Source organism: Acomys minous (assembly GCF_964271855.1).
Source record: "Acomys minous genome assembly, chromosome: 19".
NCBI classification, from domain to species: domain Eukaryota; kingdom Metazoa; phylum Chordata; class Mammalia; order Rodentia; family Muridae; genus Acomys; species Acomys minous.
The window spans coordinates 32,606,116-32,626,931 of NC_140499.1; the positions used below are offsets into that span (position 1 = coordinate 32,606,116).

Genomic DNA, 20,816 nt, shown 5'->3' on the forward strand with positions numbered 1-20,816 from the left:
CAAGACACCAAAAGAACCAAGCTTCTCATCTCAGCTAAATATCGAAAGAAGCCCAGGCGCCCATTCCAGAATTCCTTTATGTGACTGTGACAGTTATCCGTGGAGCGTTTTATGATTACCTGTGTGACTAGCTGTCATAGAAACCGCCTATTCGTTCATTAGATGGTTTCTCAGAGGACTGAAAGGATGTTAAAGAGAAAGGCTGAATGAGGGAGGGGGGGATCTGAGGTGAAATTCGTCATAGGAGGTGATGTCCGTTGCAGCTCGCCTTTTGGAGAGCGGGTGGTGCACAGGACTCATAAAGATGTGGAGAAACTTTGACAGGAAGAAGATACTTTCCCCTGTGCCTAAAAGAAACCTCATCCCCACCACATAGCCCTACAAAAGTTCACCCCACCACACCTGCCTTCTCCAGTTGGGGCTTCCAGAGCAAACGCCCCCACACCCTTCAACCGGGAAGTAAGCTCCTCCCTCTTCCGAACCGAGTGCTGTCCTAGTGCCTGAGTGCCTAGGCTGTAGGGGCGGCAGGGAGTGGGCTCGGCTCTAAGCCATTGGTCGCTTGGCCCAGGAGGGCGGAGGGATGCAGCAGAGCCGGGGTACAGCCTGCTAGGTGCCCACTCCCACTGCGCCTGCTGCCGGTGCTCTCTGCTGGCTCTCCGCGCCCCCGCGCGGTGCATTCCCTGGGACAGCGGTGCGGGCGCACCTCGCCAAGACAAGGAAGGACCGCCGCCCCACCCCAACGCCAGAGTCCAGATCAGCAAGTCAGTGAGCCGGGACACAGGAGTGGGGAACTGAGAGGAATCGGGCGCGGAGCAATGGCAGTGGACCGGTCCCCAGAGAAGGCCTCCGGACGACCCGCCTAGGGCAGTAGTGGGGGTCCCTTAGCTTTAGGATTCTTCTTTCAGATTCTCCGGGGGGACTACTTGTGATTTGGCTCTTTGCTATGGAATGCCTCTCAAATCTTTCCCTTTCTTAGCTGAAGGCATCCTTGAGATCCCTAAGGAGGCCCGGAAGCCCAGCTCTCAAGGGGTCTCAGGGCGATTTAGCCCGCTATAGCTGGATCCACCAAGGGCCAGGCAGGCAATGTCCTTGGCAATGGGATGACCTGGCTGGTTCCCGAGGCCAGGGATCAGGAAATCTGGCCTCCAGTCCGCCACTGCAAAGCCTGATTCCTCTGCTGACAGTTTGCACTTTGTAGTGCGTTTCTGGTGCCCTTTGTGTGGGTTTTGCGGTGTGTGAAAGCTTTTCTTTATTTTTTAGGGTTCTTCCTGGGGAGTCGCCACGCTCACATTGGCGGCTGGCGTTGCTCTGGGCTGTTTCTTGCTGTGTTTCTTTGAGTCTTCTCGCCTGTCTTCGGGTGACTGCAAATTCGGATAAGTTTTTCCCGCTGAACACTTGGGTTCCTCAGCGGAGCTTTCTTTGCTCCCCTCAGAACCGGGTAAGTAATGTATCCTAAACCCTTCGCTTTCCCGTGAGACTGCCTTCAGTCCTGTGCCTTCCAGGCAAGTGGGGGAGGAAGGGGTGCGCAGATTATGGGCAAATGTTTGAGTTCTCGTTAAGACGGAATAATAAGCAGTGTACCCTCCTCCTGAGAGCAGAGAGACACTTTCATTCGCAGAAACGTCTCGTTGAAGCCCAGGTTTGTGGACTGTGCTGTGCCTATGCGCTTTGAGCGACCAGATGTCTGATCCTGCCGGCTCGCTTGGATTTGGTATCAGGTTCCGGGGACTGGGTCTGTTTCTTAATGTTCCCCCATTTTCTCTGCTGGTTCACTTTCCTGGGGGAGAATGTTCTGCTGAAACACCTCAGTTTGGTAGGTTTTGTCTAGCGGTCCGATGTTGAGAGGAAGGTCAAAGCCATTGTATTGGATATGGCACACCTCTTGCAGTTAGTTACCCAGAGCAGGTGAATGGGCTGCCCGCCCTGCCCTGAAGTCCACCCGGGACTGACTCCTAAATATGATTGTTCTAGAGTGCTTTTTGCTTTCTACTCTTCCTATTCGTTGTACAGAGAACAGGAAAGAGGTAAGATTGTTGAGTCTTTTCTTAAAATACTTGCTTTTTATGCCCACCTACTGCCTGATACATCATCCTTAAAACTGTATTTTCAATTATATTTCATTGTCTTAGTTGGCCAACTAGATCATAAATAAGAGTACTTTGTGACCTATCTCACAGAAGGTCTTATATATTGGTCTGACTGGCTGTGCTTCGTTTCTGCTGGACATACACAGGAGAGACAACCTTTAAGGAGAACAAGTTGAGACACTTGTTGGTGAAGTTGCCCAGGGGGACTACAACCCGATCACCTTGAAATGCTGGGCTAAGTGGAGATGGAGAAAGGCCTGCCCATTCCATCAGTATTCTGGGGCCCACTGAACTCCATAAAGTGTGTAGTACTGTTTCCATGGCGTGTTTTGTTTTTTGTTTTTGTTTTTTGAGTTAGAAGGGGCAAGGTTTATTTCTCATCTTATCCCCTGGCCCCTCCAAAAAAAAAAAAGTTCTTTGAAAACCTGCTCAGAGCACACTCATGCTTATCATGGAAGAAACTTGGTGTAAGGTAAGCTGGGCTCCTTCTCTTTTGCTCTTGGTCAGTTCAGCTGACCAGATTTTACTAGATGTTTGTGAGGTCCATGAGTGACTCTGATGTTAAGAGAGGACAACTGTGCTGTTGTACATGGCACTAGTGGATGCATCTGCAGGCTTTCTGAGTTCCTTTTCCTATCTTCCTTAATCTTACTTAACGAGGCTGATGAGTGATGATGGAGATGGTTAGCCACCATGATTAATTGTATGAGTGAGTCAGTCACAGGGTAACCTGGGAGTTATCGTTCATTATAAAAGTCAAAGATGGGCCGATCCCAAGTAAAATTCTTCCATTAGGGCCTCATTTCCAGCAGCAGCAATTTGGGGTTCACTTGATAATAGCTCTAGCCCCATTCCTCTCCCTAGCATTCCTGCTTTATATAGTGATTTTTTTTTTATGTTTAACTTATTATCAGGAAGAAGTGACAGGAATGGATCGTATTGTATTATCACACTATTGTATTAATATGAGGTATCAGAGGCCCAAATTTTGCTAGCTTTTATCATTGTTCATAACGAAAGACTAGGGAAAAATAACAAAGCAAAAAAAAAAAAAAATCCAACAAAGATCCTCAAGTTGTAAGTGCATGAACAGGCAGGACTCCTTTCAGACAATATGTACATGGGAAGGCCAGACAGGCTTAGTTCTCGGTGAGCATATACAGCTTATCCTTGATTTAAATTCAAGAAGTCTATCCGGGCATCCGCTGGCCATGCCAGACGAAGGGTGGCATGACGCAGAGCCAGAGTCTGTGCTCCTGAGCTCTGACTCTGATGTTTGGCATGTGATCACAGGGTTGACATTCTGAGGCCAGCTGTCACCTGACACCAGAATTCCCTCCTCAGGAGTTCCCTGACCATGCTCGGGCTCACACTTCGAATCCAGTTTATCATTTAACCAGGCTTGGCAGTGAGAAGTGAGAGAAAGAGAGAGAGAGAGAGAGAGAGAGAGAGAGAGAGAGAGAGAGAGAGGGGCTGACTGATTCCTACCATCCAAGAAACCACATACACATCAACTGCATCCCTGGTTTGAAATGGCACAGTGCAGCCCAAAACAATGCAAGCATGGCAGAGTTCTGAATTCTTCTCAGGAATTGAACATGTCATCGACAGATCCAAGTTCTTAGCTGTTAAATTCCCACATATTGTGTTATGTTAAGATAGAAAGTCAGTTCAGGTTAAAGTATATATTGTGAGGCTGGTTGTTTGAGACTGATATTATTGTTGACAAACATGAAAGGCTCTGATAAATATCAGCCTGTAATAATTAGTAAAGGAATCACTTAAGGTAAAAGGCAGAATTCGACCTCTGATAGGAAACAAAGGAAGAGGTAGCTATAATCACTAACTCTGAAATCAGAAAGAAAGGCTGATGCCCACAGTAGAACATTAACTCCAATTCACGCTGTGAGAATCAAACTTTACAAGTATACCCTTCCATTTCTTCCTCAACTGTCTTTAATGGTTGACAAGATAAAGTCTCAGACTTGCTAGTCACTAACACACACACACACACACACACACACACACCCCACAACTGGTTGTAAAGATGTATGTGCAGCTCTTACTCTGTATCTCAAAACTTAATTTTACTTCTACAAATAAATTCTTTATAAAACGTAGGGGAAGTTCATGCATATTCTGAGCACTTGCCATTCTGAGTAACTATGATTTTATACAGGATTATTTATTCATTCAGTAGATATTCCTTAGCTTGTAAAAAATAGAATAAGGACTGCCTCTCCAAGAAGCTTCCAGTTTCTTTCTTATTTTATTCTTTCATTCATACAACTGTGCAGCAAATACTCATCGATCATGTACAGGTGTGCTCTGTGCTGGTCTGCGAATAGCAAGGTAGGTCCTTTGATCTGGGGATTCATGGTCTGCCAAGGCATACGGACATGTAGATATAACTGCTATACTGAAATGTGTAAGCGCTTATGGAGAAAATGCAGACCGTGGCTTGAGAATACAGAGCAGGGAGCCAGAAATTTGCATGGAAACAGTAGGTGGATATTATGAGATTAAGCATAAGTGCTGAAAATGTAACTGAGAAGTTTAGAGTCGTTTGGTATGCCCGGAGCATCATTCTTAGATGTAATGGGAGGGGGGGGATTATGTAGGAAAAGTAGCCTATGACTAGACAGCAAAGAATATATCATATGCGGCAAATCATGCCTTTTTTGATTTTTAGTCAAGATGGTGTATGAAACGTGTGCACAAGAAAGCGATCTTTTTCCTGACACAGCAGGAAACTCATATGAACTCACAGATGCCATGACGGAATGCACAAGACCCGTACAAGCTCAAGCCAGACAAAATCCTAGCACAAAGGCAGGAAGTGAGCACAAAGCCTCACCCCACCTAAGAAGTATCTGCAAATGATAGCTGCTGGGAGAGGGAAACTCCGATTTCTTCAATAGAGTGACACTGGGTGGGCCAACCACACTCAGGGCAGAGTATTTGGCTAAACACAAAATGAACTCTATGTTTTGTTTTGTTTTGTTTTGTGTCTTTTTTTTTTTCCAAAGAGAAGGAACACAGCATTGAATGAGTTGTGGGGGTGGATCTGGAAGGAGTTGAGGCATGGGAAAGAATAATAATAAAAATATACTGGATGAAATTCTCAGAGTAAATAAGAAAGGAGAATAAATGTGCATGATCGTATGCACATGATGATAGTATTTCCTGTATGACTGTTTATTGAATGAATGCTGGAAAGTACTGCTTTTCAGAACCCAAAGCAATAGCTTTAATTTGTATGGTGGTTTGGGTTTGTTTGTTTTTTTAACTTTAAGCTATTTTTAATATCATTCTTGCCTGTCGCCTATTCCCCTAGAAATCATTTGTCCCTGTTGATTTTTCTTCTACTCTAGCAGCTCCTCACAATTCAGTTCAAGAGGGATTGTACTTTTGGCAATATTTGCTAGTAGGATATTACATTAATTATTAATTTACAAAGTCTTAGTGAATACATCACACATATAACATATATGGCTGCTATTCAGAAGCAGCCTTCTTCAAAGTCATGTTCTTGGAGGCCCATCCTAAAATCTGCTGTCACAGTAGAGTGAGGTGTTGTATTCGTCATCAAAAATGAATTATGTGGCAAAAAGGAAGCTCACAATAAGTGTTTATCCACTGTTGATGCTAAATGCCAATGGCATTAGCAAGTGCTAACGGGATGTGTTATGGTCATTCGGGGACTCTTGCGTAGTCACTGCCACAGAGAAAAGAGGTGTGGAGGCTCTTACTCTGGTCATGTTTCCCTGTCATGACACATGTCACAATTTCAACATTTTTTTTAGACGCAAACAAGTGATATGGTGGCCACCCTAAATTCAGGCAGCGTGGGAACACTGCAATAAACATAGAGGGACAGGTAACTGGAGCATTTCCTCACTGGTGATTCCAGGGCTCAAAGGATCCCTCTCTCATTCTCAGCCTCCTGAAGAAAAGAAATATGATGAACATAGAACTTGAAGCTATAGGGAGGTAGATACAGATTCCAACCCTGCCTCTCAGTACATGGGTGACTTGTAACATCTTTTTATAAAAGGTATAAGTTAGTAGTGACTGCCTCTAAGAGTCGCAAAGATGAAAAGACACACATGAACAATCTCCCTCTCTCCTTCTCACCCTGTACTTTTCCATCTTCCCTCCCTCTCTCCCAGAGTTAGTACATGTTGCTTACCAGCAAATCCATGTGCTGCTGTTTTCTCACTGGCTTGCCTAGCTCCACTTCCTCTTACAGAGAGTTTCCCCTCCTTCTCCCCCCTCCCCCCTTCCCCCCTCTTCCCCTCATGTGCTGGAAGCTGCCCTTCCACACATCCAGCCTCTTTCCTCTACATCATAGCATTCTTTTGCATAATATGTCTCTACATGTCAGCTCACAGCATTGAAATAAGAAAGAACAAAGAACAGGTAATTATGGTTAAATGTATCTCTGGCCAAGACCATTTTTTGTATGTGATTAGGTAAGGCAATGAGCCTGTAGAAAAGGGTATTCATTATTTCCTCTCTTGAACCATATTTGTTTATATTTTAGGAGAACATATAACTATTTTGCATAGGTCACCCATACAGTAGTCTGTTTTCTACAAATAATTCTCAGTTATTTTTCAATTTTGCCTTCTTAGATGTCAAAGGTAAAGTACATTCTTAGGAAAGTGAGCCAGCACTTGTGTTTTACTTCCATATTGCATTTGGCAGAGTCTGGTCTTGAATTATTATCTAAAATGACAACAAGCTGCTGGGGACTTGAGTTCCTCCCACACTCTATAGACAGCCTGGTGCATCATTTGGTTAAGTGTTAGAAGGAATATGCTGATATTTTCCTTATAACCCAGATTTTGAGTTCACTCTGGAGAGAGACAGAGAGAGAGAGAGAGAGAGAGAGAGAGAGAGAGAGAGAGAGAGAGAGAGAGACAGAGAGACAGAGACAGAGACAGAGACACAGAGAGACAGAGACAGACAGAGGAAGGCAGAGAGACACACAGAGAATATAGACTGTAAATACAGGCAAGTTCTACTACTCTGTTTCACACAAAAGGTGAGCAGGACCTCAGAAGTCCCATGTAGGACACACCTCCCTAGTGAAGAACCCAGCATCCTTTAGTCCCTGCCTTTCTGGTCTACATAGAGATGCAGGCAAAAGACTATCCATCGCATTGCAGGGATGATGACATTTGTCGTTGACATCTCAAATCGAACTTGTCTAGCCTTCATCATTTCAGAGTACCTTTCTGCACCTTTGTGTGACCAGTGATGACCAGGAGGCACCCTTCTCAAATCTATGCTCCCAAGTGTTATATTTACAGCTGTGTCTTGAGTTGACTAGATTCAGTTTATTAATCATTTTCTGGCCTCTGGATTCAAGGAATTCTGACCCTGAACTGTAGAGGACATTGTGGGATGATGTTTGTCCTCTTACCAGATTGGAGAACTTGCCCAAACCTGGATGATCCAGGTGATGGGATAGTGAGATGCAGAAGTGATTGTTTCTTAAATCGGGGTTCTAGTGCTTATTTTATTTAAATAATTTATTCATATTACATCTAAATTGTTATCCTCTCACTTGTATCTTCCCATTCCTCCCTCCCTCCCTCTTTCACCCTATTCCCCTCCTAGGTCTGTGACAGAAGGGGTCCTCCTCCCCCACCATATGATCAAAGCCTATCAGGAGTGATTTGATTTGTAAAACTTGCTGTTTGCAGCCTGTGAGTTTTCTTCTGCTGCCTAGGTAACGGCTTGATTTCTGTCTAGCTTATCTACTACTGTTATTTCCCAGGTCTCTACTTTGAACCTGGACCTTAGTAGCTATTCTTCTTGTAGTCCACCTGCTCTGTAGGACTAGGATGCTTCCATGGTGCTGCCTTAGATTGGGTATTTAAGCTATAGAAGGGATATCTGTGGCTGCCTCTGAAGATGACAGACGATAACAGAGACAGACCTGGACTCTTTGGTCCAGGGGGGCCACAGGACATTCAGTTCAGTGGATAGTAATGGGAGTGAATTCATCATGAGTGAGGCTCACTAGTTTCTGTCTCCTTGACAGGATTCTCTTTACCAAAGACTGACCAGCAATTGCTTACTGCAGGTGCCTGTGAGGTAGGAGACAGCATGAGTTAATGGTAGTGCAAAGAGTTGAACTTTTTGATGCTCACTGAAACATTATGCTTCTATCCCTATATATCTTTAGAAGTTCCTGACATTTGGGCTGAATTCTAGCTTATTATTCTAAGCATATTTTTTTAATCTTTCCAAAAAAATTCATGAAAACTTGCAAGAGTCCTAACAGTGAACACCCATATATTAGGTTAGAGAAGCCAGTTTTTAAAAACACATCGACACATTTAATCTATCATATTTTATGCATGTGAACATGAATGCACTTTTGTGTTGCTTGAAGATTACCTACTAATATAGCTATCTACTTCAACATAATATTCCTAAGAATATTTTCTTATATTACATTTGGAAATTTACTATTGGTGTAATCTAATATAATATATAGTCTTTATCCAAATTCCCCAGTTTGAGCCATCTTATATGTTTAGTCCAGGTTGGCCTTGAACTTATAATGCCCCTGCCCAACTCTACCTAGTGTGGGGATTACAGATATCTTGGATCTTTAATGTCCTTTATAACAAAGCCTTTTTTAAAAATTTTGATTTATATAAGACCCATCAAGAATTCCGCATTACATTAAGAATGACTGAACTGTTCAGTGGCCATACATTCTGTATGATAAATATTGAGTTCTGGGTCTTTCTCTCTTTCCTCTCAGTAGTCAGATGGAATAAAGTATGCCACATGATCAAAACTGAATGCTTCCCAAAACTTAGCTGTTGCAAGCTGGCAATTAATAAGCATTATTCTTATTAAAAGCCTCATCACACTTTGAGTGTCAGCCACAGAGGACTGGAAGAATGAGGGAGTTTATTTGGCCCAAACTATCTGAATATTTGGCTGATACCCAGATAACATGTGCAGTTTGTATAATATATAATCAACTAAGGTCTATTGTAGCTGCATTACAAGAGATGATGGTTCATTAATTCAAGTAAATGTTATATCTAAGTTTTAAACACACTTAAACCAAAGATTCTGTGAGCCTGAATCCCTATTACAGAGAAATGCAAGACACATACCATTTATACACCACTGTGATGCTTTAATACGTTGTCTGAGGCTCCGCTTTAAACAAATGCAGAGATGTATTTGCAAAGACATGGGTATGAAAAGTGGCCTGGTTAATTATTTTGCTAATGCTGAAGCTCTCTCAAGGCAACCTGTGTCATCACCTGGTTTTCAATGTATCCTTATGTGTGGATTTTTGTGGATCAATTATGGGTTTTAGTCTGTACTTACTGTTATGAGCCAAACTAGAAAAGTAGATAATTTGCATCCCTTTCTTCTCTGTGCCTCAATTATCAAGATACTTTATGTGGACATAAATTTGGAATCTTGGTTAGAATGACTGAACTGCTCAGTGGCCATACGTTCTGTATACTGGGAACACATACACACACGCCCACGCACACTCAGATAACAATAACAAACATTTATGGGATTACATACAAACAGAAATGAATTCAATAAATATTCATTAAAACAAATATCTTACCTGGGACACATATGGGAAATAGAGGGAAATGGAGTGAAGAATGGAAGGGAGAGGGGGCTGAGATCGCAGTAAGCCATGACCTGAGAAGCATGCCTGTGTGGAAGGAGGGAGTTAGCACTGCAGGCAGAGGGAGGGGTAGCGCGGGGAGGCCTGCGTCCCATGTGGGACACCTCCCTAGCGCCTCTTCTCAGTAGCCCGCAGCTGCCTCCCTCTGAGAGATCTGCTTAGGTTCAGGGTGGGCTAATCAGCAGCTGTAGAAACATTAATTTTCCAAGCTCTTCTCTGTCCCCCTAGAGCCGTGTAGGGGTCACACAAAGGCTTCCAAAACAGAAAGATATCTAGCATCGGTGTGCGGATAGTTTAAGAAGTATTTCAATCTCAGAGATCTGTGGCAGTTACAAACTGTATAAGAACTTTTTTTCTAGATATTACACTAGATAAGGAAATGTTCCGAGTGTACCTTCAAAGGAAAAACATATGTTGAAAAGAAATTATTTTACAGTTGTGGCTACCTGCCCAGGACTTGCACAGGTAGGGGAGGGGAGCTCTGGGCCTAACCCCTTCCTGAGGAGCTATTGGCAGCTAATAGATGCTGAGGGAGCAGGCAACCATTCTCCTTGGAGGATGTGGCCACTGGTGGGTTTCCTATGATGCAGTGGGTGGCCTCACACTCATGAACCTAGTGGACAAGTACTGATTGGATTTCATGGGTTATCAAAAGGAAAAGGAAGACATGAAATTGAGAAGGGACATGTTGGTGGAGATACTGGGGAAGATGGAGAAAGATGAAGGCAGAAATGATAATATTTCATTGTATACATGTATGAAATTCCTAAAGAATAAAAACTATTATAGAATTATTTTAACTGAAGAGGTAAAATGGTACACAATAAGAAAGGATAGAGCCTCCTTCCACCTCTAGCATAGCATGGCTTAATGTGAATTCTTTTTTAAAAAATTCAGATTTTTGTAAAGGTGTGCCATATCTTCTATATGTTAATGCTGTGGTTTAAGCAATTTTAGCATCTTTAATTTTTGTGAACACACCTCTAAAAACCTGGGAATGACCAGAGTTGGGTATAGAGAGGAAACAGAACAGAAACCCCTTACTAAAATGGTTATAACATCTTGAAAGGCAACCTTCACTTTGACCATCTTTCTCCCTCAGATTTGTCACAGCTTTGCCATTTCCACCCCGCTTGCTTTTTTTTTTTTTCAAATGATCCCTGTAGCTGTGACCTTTCCTCCCACTCCCGGAAGTGACGTCCATCACTCACATACTTCTCAACCAGCTCATGCTTCGTTTGACCTTGAAGTCACTTCCTTTTCTCACTTGGATGTAGATCAGTCACTCCATGCAAGGTGGGCCCACTCACAAGCGTGGGAATTTTCCTTCTTGATCTTTTCTCAAACACACAAAATAATAAAAAATGCTATGCCTGGGATTATCTTCCTGGAGACCTCATTTTTAAAGATTTATTTATTTATTATTTTTGTACAGTAAGTATTCTGCCCACATGTGTGCCTGCACACCAGAAGAGGGCACCAGATCTCATTCTATATGGTTGTGGGCCACCATGTGGTTGCTGGGAATTGACCTCAGGACCTTTGAGAGAACAGATAGTGTTCTTAACCTCTGAGCCATCTCTCCAGCCCAGGACCTCATTTTTTAATCTAAGCAATTGATTACTTAAATTACCCATCCATCTTATCCTAGGGGTCTGGTATTTGGAAATGATTAGTCTTGCCAAAGTAGTAATTTAGACATAAAATCTTTTCATGGACATAAATACACTAAAATCTTTTTGAGAGTAATAGTTTCATTTTCTCCCCGAAATGCTGTAACATAAATGCAGAAAACTTATGCCTAAATGATTTTTGAGAATTCATAAGATAGAAAGTTAAGTTATATTCCCTTGGTAATGCTTTCATGTTTTATAACACCTGTGAATCAATTCTGCTTTGGATATCAAAAGTATATATTTTTATATTACAGCTTAAGTGAACAATCAATTTCTAAAGTAGTTAGGACAAAATCCATTGTCTAACAAAGCAGTATTGATCTTATTATTCATTTATTTATTTAATAACCATTTTTATTATTTGTGTGTGTGTGTGTGTGTGCGCGCGTCCGCACGCGTGCTTACACAAGAGTACAGTATCTGGGGAGGCTAGAGAGGTGTTAGTTCCCCCTGCAAGTGGAGTAACAGGCAGTGGTGAGCCACCTGGCATGGGTGCTGGGAGCCAAACTCAGATTCCCAGCCAGACTAGCACATGCTCTTAACCCCTGAGCCACCTCTCCAGCCTCCACATGTATTTGCTTGCTCACTCATTCATTTCTGAGTAAATGTCAGAGTGATTCTGAAAAGACTTTGGGTAGATAAGAGATCTGGCGGAGAGGAGATGCTGAAGATCGGTTGGATCCAGATCCCTAGAGCTGATTTGCAAAATAAATCCCTGACACAGAGCTTTCCCTTTGATGTCGCTAAGGTGTAATGAGGACGTTTTCCAATCATTCATTTGAATTGAGAAGGCGCAGGCTGCGCGTTTTAAGTTTTCACTGTACTTTATCCATTAGGGATCCATGAATTCCAGTGCAGTGTGCAGAATTTCCAATCCCTTCTCATAAGGTGTTCCTCTAGCTCAGTGGTCCTCAACCTTCTTAATGCTGTGCTGTCTCTTTACTACAGTTCCTCATGTTGTGGTGACCCCAACCATAAATATTTTTGTTGCTACTTCATGGCTGATAGCTCCTTGGTGCAGTCTATTTCCTTAGCTGGGTTTTTATTTTTATTGGACAGATACAACAAATCATAATGAGAGTTACTGCAGAATTTCACACACACACTGTTCTGATAAGTGAGAACACTTCTCAAGTGGGGGAATATGTGGATAGCGGAGTCAGCTTTCAGTAAGTGTAGCTCATCGCATAGTAAACTTTACTTGGATGCCTGCAGGCCTAGGTCCATGTTCGCCATTAACTGCGAGTAAGGATTTTCACTGAGGGAGAGTGATGGGGAGAATTATAGTCAGGACCAATCCCCACTCCCATCTCACACAACCTAAAGGCCAAGGCAAAGAAAAAGCATCAGAGAGAAGCTAAGTACAAAAGGAGTGAAGGAATGGTTGAAAGGCAAGGTCTTACATAATGCATCCTTTTTTTCCCTAATAAGCCAAAGGTAGCATTAGTCAGATGGAATAAATTCTTCTCCAGACTCTGGTTGTTCCTAATGTCCTACAGAGAAAGGTCACTGACACATCACCTGAAACCAACTTTGCTACAGTATTTAATTTTACATCTCCTCAGGAGTATGTCACTCACAGGAGATCCTTATCACACAGCCTTAGATTTCTAATGCCTTGGGAGGATCACCTTTTGGTATGACACAGCAGGACCTGATACTGATGGGATGTTGACGTAACTCTGTTGATCACAATAGCTAAGTGACGTTTTAAGGAATAACTACAATGACACAATGTAGCTTGTCCCTGTTTTCTACAAGAACAAACCTTTAAACACTTATTATCCACATAGAAATTTGAATGGCAGCCTCAGAGCCCCAACACTCCTGTACCACGGGGGAGGTTGACAGGCAGGCTGCGTTTAATAGATCTCTGTGTTAGAATACAGGGCCACGTCAAGCCTCTGTGCATGTGCCGCTTCTCCTCCATGGATCTCACAGTGTGTGGTGCGAGAGAACTCTGAGATGCGGATCTGGCCAATTCTTCTTTTCAGAAAGGATACAGGGATGAAGAGGCACACTACAGCTCAGTTCTTCAAAACCATCTCCATCCCATGGGCATGGAGGTGTATGCCATCTCTCAGGAGCTAAGGCAGGGGAATTGTAAATTCAAAGTTAGCCTGGGAAATACAGTGAGACTCTGTATCTATAGATAAAGAAAAAAAATTAAACTTACAATCTTTATAACCACTTCATGGGAATAAAAGCATGCACTGTCTGTGAGAGACTGGGCATAGTGTCAAGTGAGTAAACAACTTTTGTCTTGTCTGTGCTGTCCTGCCTCCACCCCCATACCACTGGGCTTGTGGAAAGAGGTGGCCTGCCCCACCTTGCTCACTTTAGTAGGTCACTGCCTTTGGTATGTTTCTTCCCAGGACAAGTTTTTAGTCCAAGAAACAAAGAAAGAATTGGCTGACCATGGACTACCTTATTTTCCTTCTTTAAAAAAAAAATCTGCTGTCTGAGAATGGCTTTGAAAAAAAATCAAAATCTGTGTGAATCTAAGTATGACTTGAGGTAAGAGGCTGCTGTTGCTGCCCCAAGACAGGTCAAAGCTATGCATTTGAGATGAAGTCACCTTCTTTGCCTTAGCCTCATCTGTTGGAGGGAGCCAGGAAGTGTCATCCTAAAACACTCTCCTGTGACTTCTTTTCCACAGTGCCAGCTGTCATGACATTCAACAAGGGCGGGTTTGGTTATCGCCAGCTTTACACATTCACCACTGGGTAAAACATTTGCCAGAGAGAAAAAGGATCCTTCAGTCTTTCAAAACTCCAATAGGGAAATAAGAATTGATGTTACCAAATTAAAATCATCTCCAACAATGCATATACTCAATTGTTTCAGAATAGAACAATGAAATCAAATTTGGGGTGCTGTCGTTTTACATTAAGAAACAATCTAGAAATGACACTCAGTTGAAAGGTGACTTTCAAAGCAGAAGATTTTTCACTGTAAAACTGAATAAAGGCATAGACTTTTCTGCTTTATTTTTCACCACTATCCTAAAGCCACATAGGAGATCAGGTGTTTTACATGCAGCTTCTTAGTGTTGTCTGTGAACTGTTTCAGAGACAGCTGCAGCTTTCAGGGAAGAACGTGACCTCCAGGAAGTAAAAATGTCCTCTCAGGACATTACCCTGAAAGAGAGACCTTTGTTACAACAGCATCTGTAGACAATTATCAGCCTTGCCACTGGCAGCCTGGGACCACGGTAACATTGGCTGTGCTTCCAGCCACTGCATTAGAAAATGATACTAATTTGAGTGGCAGAAAAGGCAGCTTGAGGAAAACCAGCCAATTCTTGATAAATCTGTGACTTTTATGTCAGATCTGTGACGTTGGCAGAGACTGGAAAAGCACCACTGTCTAGGCCTGTCAAAGGGACTTCCCACTTACTGGGAAGGTCTGTGTTTGTTTGTTTGTTTGTTCGTTCGTTCATTTCCCCTGGGATGATTATGAGAAGGGAACCAACTTAACACAGGCCTACTAGGAGTGGTAGGAAGATGATTACCATGGCACAAGTAGGAAACTCATCTGTCAAGACTAGCCGTGAGCCAGGTATATTGGCACAGTTCTTTCATCCCAGCACTCATGATGCTGAGGCAGAAGGATGGAAAGTTTGAGGCCAGCCCAACACACACAAGACCCCGGCTCAAAACGAAACAACCATGAGCTGAAGGCTTGCCCAGAGCAGGTGGCAGCTAGGAACTAATTAGTCGAGTCTTGACATTTGTCTTTTCCGTCCACTATTGAGGAAACTAAGAAGACAGATCAAGCATGAGTCTGGGTGCTTCTCTCTCACGATAGCCACACAATAGTAAACTTTAGTGTCTTTGCACGCCAGTTTCTCATCTGTAAAGTGGTTGCCATCCTTACCCTACCAACCCTGGAAAGTGCCTTGAGGAAAAGAGGGTGCCCAGTCCTTACCTTCTTTTGCTCATTCTAGAAAAGGAGTGTCGTACAGGCCTTCCTGACAGAACAACAGAAAAATGAAGAGAAGGTGCTAAGAGGTGGGGCTTCCCAGAAGCCTGAAGCTAGGCCTTCCCTTCTACCTAGGACTCTTGCTCTTGTCAAATCAGCTAGCACCTACGCATGTCCTGTTTGCTCAGCTGGACTTTGCTTGTGCCGGGACATCTGGGGTATTTTTCTGCTGCAGCCTATCAGTACTCTATCCTAAGTTTATATTCCTGTATCATGCTGCCTCTGAGACCCTTTCCTGATCTGACCAGAAGTGAATGGCTGGACCCTGTAAGTGCTGTGGAAAGGCTGGGTGTTGCCAAAAATTGGTGTGACACATTTTGTACTCCCACTGCGATTCCTATTATTATTTCTGGTTTTTTTTTTTTCTCAAAGTTTGTTAGGTGCCTGGAGCAGCTGAATAGAATTAAAAATCACCTGGCAAAGCAGAATGAGAGGTGGAAGTCTAATTCTTGTAGGAACTAGTAAAGCATTGCTCCTAGCCCACTGTGAGATGCTCACCAAGACTCTGGGTAAAGCCGGACAGGGACAAGGCCTGCATGAGGTGCCTCCCACCCAGGACTCTCCAACCCTCGCCACAGCAGCAAGTGCCACCCACTCAAAGCTTCAGCCACTTAATTAGATTTGGAGAAGGAAAGAAAGGGGGTGTTTTCAGGTAAAATGCTGGGCAGTGTTTAGAAGGGAGAGCCGGAGCGGAGTGGACATCATCATTTTACCACACTGAGGAGAGATGTAGAAACTTACAGGAAAATGGCCTCATGCCAGAAGGAGCTAGGAAGAAACTCTTTAATGGACCTAAAGAAAGTTCTGGAATTTTCTACCTGGAGGGATATTCTTTCTTACGGCTCTCTATGTCCCTCACAAAGTGAAGAATCTTTCTTTGTACCAGAGTAACAGGAAAGCACTCAATTTCCATTCTTCTTAGAAAACACACACACATACACAAGCGCACGCACACACAAATGCACAAGCAAACATGCACATCACTGGGCCCATTTAGTGCTTCTCTTATGCACATGTGTTTAGGGTTGAACATCTGGAATTGGGTAACTCAGTTCTCAACCACGGAGAGGACTTACTTCCCTCAGCAGCCATGGATTGCCTGTATCTCTTCATCTAGGGTCTTGGCCGCCTGAGCTTTCCCCATCCACATCAGCAAGTCAACTGGTGCTGTCACTGTGCAGGTTTTGTTGACGGTTCATGTGTGCAGCTTTCCTGTCATCTATAGAAGACAGTGCCTCACAACAGACGGCCTTGTCCTCTGCCTCCGCTTCCGTCCCGTGATGTTCCTGGACCTTCGGTTCAAGAGTTTCACTGTAGAAGTAGCAGCTCTGACTGCGCACCCTTGGCCACTTATTCTTTGACTTTTGCCCAGTTTGTGGATTGCTGTGGTAGCCTCCAACAGAAACGTTCTTAAGAAAACCCCATGACTGTTTCCTTGCAGTCTAATGAAGCTAGCATGCTCCTTGTCTGTATTACATATTAGTACACGTTAGGAATCTTGATCCCCTTCAGACTTTTAGTCAACTGATAGTAACCTAAGCATGATGCTGAAAATTCCTTTTTTTCTGAAAGTTAGGGTTCAAGTGGAAACATAAGGAATGATGGGAAATTTGAGTCTCAGACTAAGGCTCTTGCCAGCAAACCCTGTACCTTCTCCATCATTTGGAGGGAATCCAGCCTCTTCTAAGTTACGTAAAGTCTTTTTATTCAACCTGTAAAGTATAAAAAACAAATTACCCTTAAAAAAGAGAAACACATTAGAATGGCCCCTGGTCACATGGCAATAGAATTTTGTCAATAAATCAAAACAGACACAAAGCACACAGGGGGTCCTGTGTTGGTCAGATGTGGACGCTGCCTATATGGGGTTGATTTTTGTGGAAGAGACTGACTTTTGCATCTGAACTTCGTGTTCTCATCTCAGAGAACCCACTTGGAGGATCTGCTAGAGTCACAATGGGATACATCAGATGTATATTTTTCTTTTTACTTTCTCGTTAGTTCCTTGGAGAAACCTGGCACCTCGGATACTGTGAAGGGAGCATCAAAGCTCATTTTTATATCTCATTTATAATAAAAAGACAAATATTTCTCATCACTTGGGAAATTGTTTCATTGTTCTCCTTTCCTGGTGGGTTTCATAATTAAGCCTCACTTAAAGGAAAGGTAAAAATTAGATTACAGCTGTGTTGTTTCCTGACACGCACACTGAGCTCCGCCTTTGTTGTTTCTGTAGGCTCTGTGGAGGACTGATCCCTGCCTCTGCCTTTGTTTGAAAACCAAGACATTTTGTTGTGCTGATGTTCCAGCCTGTGACAGCTGTGGCTGCTGTCATGAAGAGGCCATGCCAATTTCATCACTCCTGAGCGCGGCGTGAAACTCCAGCTTCTGCGTGCATCTGCTCGCCCTCCCCTCTTCGCAGAGATGTCTGAGGCTGACTCTTCATCTGGGTTTGCCGGAAGTGTGGAGAATGGGACTTTCCTGGAGCTGTTTCCCACATCACTTTCCACATCGGTGGACCCATCCTCGGGCCACCTGTCCAATGTCTACATCTATGTGTCCATATTCCTCAGCCTCCTGGCTTTCCTGCTTCTGCTGTTAATCATTGCTCTCCAAAGGCTGAAAAACATCATCTCCTCCAGTTCCTCCTACCCAGAGTATCCAAGCGATGCTGGGAGTTCGTTCACCAATTTAGAAGTCTGCAGCATCTCCTCTCAGAGGTCTACTTTTTCAAACCTCTCCTCATGAAGAAAATGGAAGGGTATTTCAAGCGAGAGTAGCTTTAGTTTCTCTATATTGAAAGTGTTGCTTCATGAAAAAAATGACTATTTGGGTAGATCAAGGTTTCTCCATTTTTTTTTTTTCTGCTCAGGTGTTTTCCATTTGTGAGAACAGGAGCCAGTGCTGGCGGAAATGCATGTAAATTCTGAAGTGTGGGATTCCACAGAAAGTTCTTGGCCCACCTGGAGGCTGCTCGGCACTGTGTTGGAAGCCACGGACTCATCTGAGAGGACTGCAAGGGATGCTGGGAAAAGGGTCTTTGGCTCTGACTCTCCTACAAAGACCTGGAACTAACTGAGCCCGCAGAAACTGGAAAAACCAAGTGTAGACTATTTAGAAGATATTTTCTGTATTTAAAAGATAAAGCAGAGACAGGAGAGAGGGTGGGAGATCCAACTCCAACTTAGACTTAACATTTCCAAAAGGAGGTGAAAATAGGCTAAATGTTTTTATTTAATTTCCCCTCAGCAAATGTCACACATGATGAGCAGAAGTCATTTGGGAACGGGCCGGGGGAGTTGAAAGCATCAGTGGCACACGGAAAGGGTGTCGTGATGCGAGTTGCACCACGTCTCTACTCCCGGATTTTCTCTTGGCTCATGTCATGATGCTCTCTGGCTATGGTATCCTCTGTGACAGTTGCTGCTGCTATTACAAGATGACGCACAGAGGAGGCACAATTCATTTTATTTCCTCACTATCATTTCCATCCAGTAGGAATTAAATAGAAATTAAATAGTTCAGTTGTATTTTATACAGTAATACCCTTCGCAGTTGTGGGCTCCTTCACTGACTTTGTCCCTAAAGGGTCAGGTGTTTACTCATGTGACTTTGTAAACCTTAGGGACCACATTGCTGATATTTGTGTCCTCTTCCATGATTATGATCTGTCTCTGATCATTTGTTGATGTCGACATAATACTCTGCACTGGGTTTCCACGCTGTGAGACTATACTAAGAGTTGCAGACATTGGTAGCTGCAGACACTCAGTGCTTCTGGGAGCTGCTAAACTGAAGCCAACCCTGGGTGTCCATGAGATGAAGCACAGCTGTGAGCACAAACATGGGCTGTGCAGGGAATTGAGCAAAGCCAACTACAACTTCTTGTGGATAAGAATTGAAACTCAGTTTTTAAAATCAATGGTCTACAGACTGAACACTGAGCCGAGTGCCACTGTGCCAGCATACACGTATTTCTTAGGCAAACTAGTTATCCCCTGCTTAAAACATTTAATAATCTTAAACACTGGAGCTGCACCACATCCTTTGATGGATTGTGCCATCAGAACTCCCCAGGACCAGGAATGGGAAAGAAGGATGCCCTGCCTGACATCCTAGGTATGCTGAGGGTTGAGAACTGGTAAGGGGGATCAAAAGCTGCTTCCTTCTTTTTACTCCACAATCAAAGCAGGATACACTTAGCTACTCACGCACCCAAAGTATCTACAGCCACCATCAGACCAGTACAGATGCTACCCTAAAACATAGTGAAAAATCTAGCCTCTGCTTGTCCTTTAAAGTGTGACAATACACAGTGAAATCATGGACCAAAGAAGTTTTGCAATTTGAGTGGTGATTGCCACTCTCTGATTATCCGTGGACACATGTAGACATGTAAATATGTACACACCACACATACACCGGCACACATATGCATGCAGATGTTTCCAGGAAAAAGTTGTGTGACAGCTATCGGGAATTCAGAAGCATCTGTAATGTCACGTCTCCTCTCTTGATTATTCTTGTGCTAGTTTTGGTTCTGAGGTTACTGGGTAAAGAGATTTTAACAAATAAAAGCACAAACATCGAATGACAGGACAACCTGACTAGGTCCTGCCCTGGGGAGCTAACTTTATATCCCTTTTCTCCCAGAATAGATTGAAAGGCTTAGACAGCAAACCTACTGAAGTCAGACTGCTTGCCTCTGCAGGTGTGCTCCCCAGCCACACGATTCCTGCTTCTCCCTGATAAGTGGAGTAATTAGTAGCAAGACTCAAAGGTGGAAATCGGGAGTCCCCACTTAACAATGTACAACTAGACATGGATCTGTCTTGTTGGAAAAGCTCAGAGAGCCTGGAATACAGGTATATGAATAAAAAAAAAGTAGAGTCTGTTGAAAACCCAGCCTTTTGCTTTGTTCAGCAGTTTACTCTCCTAGAGAAGACACTTTGCCTAAGAGTTCTAAGTATATCTATAGAATCTACATCTGCATAACATCCATACATTAAATGCCTATGGGGGCTGGAGAGATGGCTCAGCGGATAAGAGAGCTTGCTGCATTTCCAGAGGACCAGATATCACGTCCCGACACCAATGCTGGAATCAGAACCACCTGCAACTCCAGCTCCAGGGGATGTGACGCCCTCTTCTGCCCTCCTCAGGCACTCACACACCCATGGCACACACGTGCATATACATGTACGTCCTGTATAGTGTATCTGTGGAATCTGGTGGCGGGGATGGGAGGTGGGGAGGGGGTTAATATGCCTATCTCCACTCCCTTTCCCTAAGGAAGAATCAACAGTGTGCAACCCAATGCTATTCTCTCTTCATCAGCGCAGGGCTCACTCCCTCTTGGAAGCGGGAGAGTCTCGG

General features: G+C 43.5%; 1 protein-coding gene across 3 annotated transcripts; it reads left to right on the top strand.

The window, feature by feature from the left end:
- The first annotated feature begins 426 nt into the window (after window positions 1-426).
- Window positions 427-20,545, top strand: SERTM1 (serine rich and transmembrane domain containing 1). 3 transcript variants are annotated; one of them, XR_014776941.1, is made up of 4 exons: window positions 747-864; window positions 1,261-1,438; window positions 17,677-19,559; window positions 20,367-20,545. XR_014776941.1 is itself a non-coding variant. In XM_084769811.1 (3 exons), the coding sequence occupies exon 3, from the start codon at window positions 17,865-17,867 to the stop codon at window positions 18,186-18,188; it is 324 nt and encodes a 107-aa protein (XP_084625937.1). In that variant the 5' UTR covers window positions 427-761; window positions 1,261-1,438; window positions 17,677-17,864; the 3' UTR covers window positions 18,189-20,340. The 3 variants fall into 3 exon arrangements, 2 of the variants coding, with proteins under 2 accessions (XP_084625937.1, XP_084625936.1); XM_084769811.1 differs by lacking the exon at window positions 20,367-20,545 and having other exon boundaries at window positions 427-761; window positions 17,677-20,340; XM_084769810.1 differs by lacking the exon at window positions 20,367-20,545 and having other exon boundaries at window positions 17,677-20,340.
- Window positions 20,546-20,816: the final 271 nt, after the last annotated feature.